We start from the raw sequence: 7,019 nt of genomic DNA, 5'->3' as shown, positions 1-7,019 counted from the left end.
CTCTGTAGTAACATATCTCCCTCCCCACCTCTGTAGTAACACATTTACCCTTCTCATCTTTGTAGTAACATATCTGCCTCTCCATCTCTCTAGTAACACATTTCCCCTTCTCACATCTGTAGTTACATATCTCCCTCCCCACCTCTGTAGTAGCACAATTACCCCCTCACCTCTGTCGTAACATACTGTATCTCCCTCCCCACCTCTGTAGTAACACATTTACCCCTCTCACCTCTGTAGTAACATATCTCCCTCTGCACCTCTGTAGTAACACATTTACCCCTCTCACCTCTGTAGTTACATATCTCCCTCCCCATCTCTATAGTAACACATTTACCCCTCTCACCTCTGTAGTAACATATCTCCCTCCCCACCTCTGTAGTAGCACATTTACCCCCTCACCTGTCGTAACATACTGTATCTCCCTCCCCACCTCTGTAGTAACACATTTACCCCTCTCACCTCTGTAGTAACACATTTACCCCTCTCACCTCAGTAGTTACATATCTCCCTCCCCATCTCTATAGTAACACATTTACCCCTCTCACCTCTGTAGTAACATATCTCCCTCCCCATCTCTGTAGTAACACATTTACCCCTCTCACCTGTCGTAACATATCCCCCTCCCCTCTTCTGTAATAACCGTCTCCCTTTCACTTTTGAAGAAAAGATCCCCTACCCACCCCTTGTCCACATTTAGCAAAACTGTCTTCTATTTCTATCCTGTAGCAACTTATACCCCCTATACCCTCTGTAATAGCATACTGAACCCTCTCCAACCTATAGTGACATGTTCTCCTCTCTGTATTACCATATTCTCCTTTCTACCACCTGTAGTAGCATATCCTCCACTCTACAAACTACTGTATGGCAAACCCATTCTCCCCTCTGTAATAACTATTGTACATACTGTGCTTCTGTCTCCCTTGCTGTAACCCTTTGTACTCTCTCCCCATTACCAACACATTCTCCCCTGTAATAATGCCATAATCCTGTCTCCCCTTCTGTAATCCTTTCTCCCCTCTCCCAAATACTAAAACAGTTTCCCCTTTGTAGCAACTTCCTACTCATGTTTCCCTTGCTGTAACGCTTTTCCCCCTTTCCCCCATACCAACACATACTCTCCTCTGAAATACAGTAACTCCATATTCCTGTCTCCCTTGCTGTAGCCCTGTCTCACCTCTCCCCCATACTAAAACATTTTCTTCTTTGTAGCAACTCCATTTTCCTGTCTCCCTTTGCTATATAAACCTTTCTCCCCTCTGTAGCAACTCCATACTCCTGTCTCCCTTGCTATAACCCTTTCTCCCCTTTCTAGTAACTCCATACTCCTGTCTCCCTTGCTATAACTCTTTCTCCCCTTTCTAGTAACTCCATACTCCTGTCTCCCTTGCTAAGACCCTTTCTAGTAACTCCATACTCCTGTCTCCCTTGCTATAACTCTTTCTCCCCTTTCTAGTAACTCCATACTCTTGTCTCCCTTGCTAAGACCCTTTTTCCCCTCTGTAGTAAGTACTCCTGTCTCCCTTGCTATAACTCTTTCTCCCCTTACTAGTAATTCCATACTCCTGTCTCCCTTGCTATAACTCTTTCTCCCCTCTGTAGTAACTCCATAGTCCTGTCTCCCTTGCTATAACCCTTTTTCCCCTCTGTAGTAACTCCATAGTCCTGTCTCCCTTGCTATAACCCTTTCTCCCCTCTGTAGTAACTCCATACTCCTGTCTCCCTTGCTATAACCCTTTCTCCCCTCTGTAGTAACTCCATACTCATGTCTCCCTTGCTATAACCTTTTCTCCCCTCTGTAGTAACTCCATACTCCTGTCTCCCTTGCTAGAACCTTTTCTCCCCTTTCTAGTAACTCCATACTCCTGTCTCCCTTGCTATAACCCTTTCTCCCCTCTGTAGTAACTCCATACTCCTGTCTCCCTTGCTAGAACATTTTCTCCCCTTTCTAGTAACTCCATACTCCTGTCTCCCTTGCTATGACCCTTTCTCCCCTTTCTAGTAACTCCATAGTCCTCTCTCCCTTGCTATGACCCTTTCTCCCCTCTGTAGTAATTCCATACTCCTGTCTCCCTTGCTATGACTCTTTCTCCCCTTTCTAGTAACGCCATACTCCTGTCTCCCTTGCTATGACCCTTTCTCCCCTTTCTAGTAACTCCATAGTCCTCTCTCCCTTGCTATGACCCTTTCTCCCCTCTGTAGTAATTCCATACTCCTGTCTCCCTTGCTATAACTCTTTCTCCCCTTTCTAGTAATGCCATACTCCTGTCTCCCTTGCTATAACCCTTTTATCGACTCTCACCCATACCAACACATTCTCCCCTCTGTAGGGTATGCGGTCAATATGCCGGCTTCCGGGATTTCGGCAGTCGAAATACCAACGCCGGAATCCCGATACACATTTGAATACCAATGTCGGAACTCCAAAAGAGACAGAATCCCAACAGCTGGCATCCCGACCATAGCAACACACGTGGCGGATTAAGTTTATGGAAAGGTGGGGGGGGGTTAGATTTAGCTGCCACCCAGGGGTTAGGGTTAGGCTGCGGGGGGGGGGAGAAAGTTAGGGGTAGACTGCGGGGGAGGGTGGGCTAGGTTTAGGCTGCGGGGATGGGGGTTAGGTTTAGGCACCTAAGGGGGGGGGGGTGGTTAGGCTCAGGCACTAAAGGTGGCGGATAAGTTTAGGCTGTAGTCACAGAGGGTTAGGGTTAGGTGAGAGGAGGAAATACCCAGGATTCTGAAAATCGGAATACCAGCGTCAGTATTATGCACGCCAGGATCCCTAGTGCGGGCAGATCCTATTGAACCCCTCTGTAGTAACTCCATACTCATATCTCCCTTGCTGTAACCCTTTCTCCCCTCTCCCCTATACCAACACATCCTCCCCTCTGCAGTAACTCCATACTCCTGTCTCCCTTGCTGTAACCCTTTCTTCCCTCCCCCCCTACACCAACACATTCTCCCCTCTGTAGTAACTCCATACTCCTGTCTCTCTTGCTGCAACCCTTTCTCCCCTTCCCCCTCTATACCAACACATTCTCCCCTCTGTAGTAACTCCATACTCCTGTCTCTCTTGCTGTAACCCTTTCTCCCCTCCCCCCCTATACCAACACATTCTCCCCTCTGTAGTAACTCCATACTCCTGTCTCTCTTGCTGTAACCCTTTCTCCCCTCCCCCCTATACCAACACATTCTCCCCTCTGTAGTAAATGAAACACTTATGTAGAAGTGGAGGCATTGTCTCTGTACTGAAAAATGCTTCCCTAAAAAATAGTCTAGAACACAATGACTTATATGTCTTTTCTCCAGCTCCTTTTCAGAGCTTTTTTCACATCTTTGTTTTTTAAGCTGTAGATCAGTGGGTTGAGCATGGGGACAGCAGCTGTGTTGAATAATGCATAAAGTTTTGTGAACTCCAAGGTGCTACCGAGGTTTGGTGTCATGTACTGACTGAAAAGTGTTGTGTAGAGCAATATGACCACCGTGAGGTGTGAGGAGCACGTGTAGAAGGCTTTACGTCTGCCGATTCCAGATGGGATCTTCAGTATGGCAACTATAATTAAACTGTAAGGAACAAAAGTGAGAACAAATTGAGTGAGAATTGAAGGTAACAATCCTACTATGAAGAACAAAAGTTCCACAACAGAAGTGTCATCGCAGGAATTTTTCATCACCGGAACAATGTCACAGAAGTAGTGGTTGATTTCAATGGATAAATAACAAGAGAAGCTGCTTACAATAGCAGCAGGAGGAAGGTTTTGTAAAAACCCCAGCAGCCAGCAGGCAGAAGCCATTATAGCACATGTTCTAGTGTTCATAACCATGTGATAGCGCAAAGGCTTACAGATGGCCACATAGCGATCATAACTCATGGCTGTGAGTATTAACAGCTCAAGACCTCCTAGGGACCCAAACATGTACATTTGAGCCATGCAAGCAGAAAATTAAACGGTGTTATCACCGGTAATGAAATTGAGAAGAATTTTATGCAAAGTGACTGTAGAAGAACAGATATCTACTATGGACAAATTGCCCAGAAGAAGTACATGGGAGTATGGAGATGAGGGTCCCGGCAAGCAAGAAGAATGGTGATGTTTCCACAAAGGGTGATGAGATACATGAGAAGAACCAGAAGGAAAATGTCAATCTGCATTTTTGGGTCATCTGTTATCCCTTTAATGATGAAATATTTCACACCTGTGTGATTTGTGTGCATTCTCAAGACCAAACTCTGATATCTGATTTCTGAAAGAGAACCCACAAACATAATGTCAAATAATACAATTTATGTTCTTTTCCACGGTAAAGTACATTAAATCGATGAAAATGCAGAGCCAATTCTGACATGATAATTTTTCTTTCAATCGCAACCAATTTAAAAAAAAAAATCAAAATATCCTCTGGTAAGACAGAAATTTGTTGTGGACTGATAGAAATGCCAATAACCTCGTCAGTCTGTGCGTGAAGTCATCATTTTGGGAAATACTGTATACAGTGCAGCCCAATTGTTCAACAGTTTGGTCTTTATATATGTCTCACTTTTTGGCAGTATTGTTTAGAGATGTGAGGTTCAGTTCTACAGAAACCAGAATTTACACAAATTTTGTGGATCTGAACCAAGCCAAAACCCGGTACGGATCTCACGGGGAGATCTAATGCGAACGGAATTCTGGTTCAGACCTTCCCACGTTTGGAATTTGGATTATAAATCCTAATTTCAGGTTTTGTATTGCAATAATTACATGATTTTAGCTGTTTTTATCCATTTTTATTGATTTTATTATTAATGATTATCAATTTTTTTATTGATTTTATTTGTAACCAAACCGAACCAAAATACTTCAGGGTGGTTTTACCAAAACAAAACAGATAATATATTAGAAGCAAAAGCAAAACATGGGGGTCCACTTCTTTAGTATAGTTAGATATCCAGAGCAGTTCAAGCTTTAGATATAGTAGAATGGGCTGGAATCTTTCAACCCATCTAAAGGGGTTTATTTCTGTAACAGTGGCATGGAAAAGCTGCAGCTTCTCCACATATTTAATCCAGAAATGTAAATGATCAATGCTTTTACTAGCAAAGAATCATGTGTTTTGTTATTAAAAGCATTGTCTTTTTTATTGTTTTCAGTTTTGGAAGCCGTCACTAAGTAAATAAACCCCTATACATCAATCATATTGTCTAATAATGTTAGTGCATGCACAGTACAGTAGTCACTATTACAATAGTAGCTGATATGCTGGTTTGTAGTGGGTAGGTGTTTCACTACCATGCTAAGGGTTCTATTTATGAAACAGTGAAAAGAGTGGAGAAAAGGACCAGCTTTGACGGAAGTCTTTATCAAGTACATTCCATAAAATGTAAGGCAGATGCTGATTGGTTGCCATGGGTAACTTCACCACTTGTCTGTTTCTCCACTCTTTTCACTGCTTCATGAATAGACCCCTAAGGGTGAGAGAAATTGAGCTATATTTATGGGCCTATTTATAAAAAATAAACATTGTGGCATATAACCCAGAAATACATGTTTTTCAGAGATATCTGTTGTGATTCCCCATTTTTGATTGCAAAATTAGCCCCCATAGGTTTCTTAATTTCTGAATTTAACTACAGTATATAGCCTACACTCCACAATAGTTTCCGGGAGAGGTATCTGTAGGACCACTCCCTATGACACTCATATACAGTATGTGTGGTCAGTAGACGATGCATGCTCAGTAGTTTGGCTGGCACTGGTAACTGAAAGTAAAGTGATAGCATCTGCACATTGTAGGGACTGTGGGCCTAATTTATATTTGTATACTAATGCCTATGCAGCTGCAATTTTGCAGGCTATGGAATTGTTAATCATCGCAAGTGAAGCTGACTCCTAGAAAAGGAGATAGACGTCCAATAGAGCGATTGCAAAGTCCTCAGCAACTGCGTACACATAGGGCCATATTCAAGGTTGATTGCAAAATAACATTTTTCTCTAATGGGCAACACAATGGTGGTCATTCCGAGTTGTTCGCTCGTTGCCGTTTTTCACAACGCAGCGATTAGGTGAAAAATGCGCATGCACATTGTATGCAGCGCGCATGAGTTTAGCAATTTAACACAAAGCTTAGTAGATTAACACAAGCTCCAGGGACGTTTTTTCAATGCTCGAGTGATCGTAGTGTGATTGACAGGAAGTGGGTGTTTCTGGGCGGCAAGATGGCGTTTTCAGGGAGTGTGCTAAAAAACGCAGGCGTGCCAGGTAAAAACGCAGGAGTGGCTGAAGAAACGGGGGAGTGACTGGCCGAACGCAGGGCGTGTTTGTGACGTCAAACCAGGAACTAAATGGACTGAGGTGATCGCAATCTGTGAGTAGGTCTGGAGCTACTCAGAAACTGCAAAGAATTATTTAGTAGCAGTTTTTCTAATCTTTCGTTCGCAATTCTGCTAAACTAAGATACACTCCCAGAGGGCGGCGGCCTAGCGTGTGCAATGCTGCTAAAAGCAGCTAGCGAGCGAACAACTCGGAATGAGGGCCAATGTGCACTGCAGGGGAGGCAGATATAACATGTACAGAGAGAGTGATATTTGGGTGGCTTATATTGCTTCTGTGCAGGGTAAATTCTGACTGCTTTATTTTTTCACTGCAATTTAGATTTCAGTTTGAACACACCTCACCAAATCTAACTCTCTCAGCACTTGTTACATCTGCCCCACCTGCAGTGCACATGGTTTTGACCATTAGATTAAAATGTTGTTTTGCAACCAACCTTGAATTAGGCCCATAGGCTGCATCAACACAGTAACGAGAAACATCAACTCCCCCCGAGTGAGTCTATGGTCATGCCAGGGCCGTAACTAGGTATGTCTATATACATATGTCTATATTAGACAGGTGACAAGTGACTGTCAGCTCCGCCTCTCTCCTCCTCCTTCCCTCCTCCCAAGCTGGAGCTTTCAGTGCAGATGTGGGAGGCCGTGAGTAATGCCCGCCCCCTGCGTCTTGGTAACACTGAGTCATGATCATCTCCGCCTCCTC

The 7,019-nt window shown here is 43.7% G+C and overlaps 1 protein-coding gene across 1 annotated transcript; it reads right to left on the bottom strand.

Annotated features, from left to right (window-relative positions):
* Window positions 1-3,293: 3,293 nt before the first annotated feature.
* Window positions 3,294-3,935, bottom strand: LOC134949925 (olfactory receptor 6C74-like). Its single transcript, XM_063938612.1, has one exon. The coding sequence runs from the start codon at window positions 3,933-3,935 to the stop codon at window positions 3,294-3,296; it is 642 nt and encodes a 213-aa protein (XP_063794682.1).
* Between the last annotated feature and the right edge of the window lie 3,084 nt (window positions 3,936-7,019).

This window comes from Pseudophryne corroboree, chromosome 8 (genome assembly GCF_028390025.1).
Source record: "Pseudophryne corroboree isolate aPseCor3 chromosome 8, aPseCor3.hap2, whole genome shotgun sequence".
Taxonomy (NCBI): domain Eukaryota; kingdom Metazoa; phylum Chordata; class Amphibia; order Anura; family Myobatrachidae; genus Pseudophryne; species Pseudophryne corroboree.
Note: the sequence above shows the minus strand (reverse complement) of the source record. Positions and strands in the feature narration are given on the sequence as shown.

Bases quoted from the DNA above. Each gene is read 5' to 3' on its own strand.
- LOC134949925 (XM_063938612.1), bottom strand. From the start codon at position 3,935: ATGGCTCAAATGTACATGTTTGGGTCCCTAGGAGGTCTTGAGCTGTTA.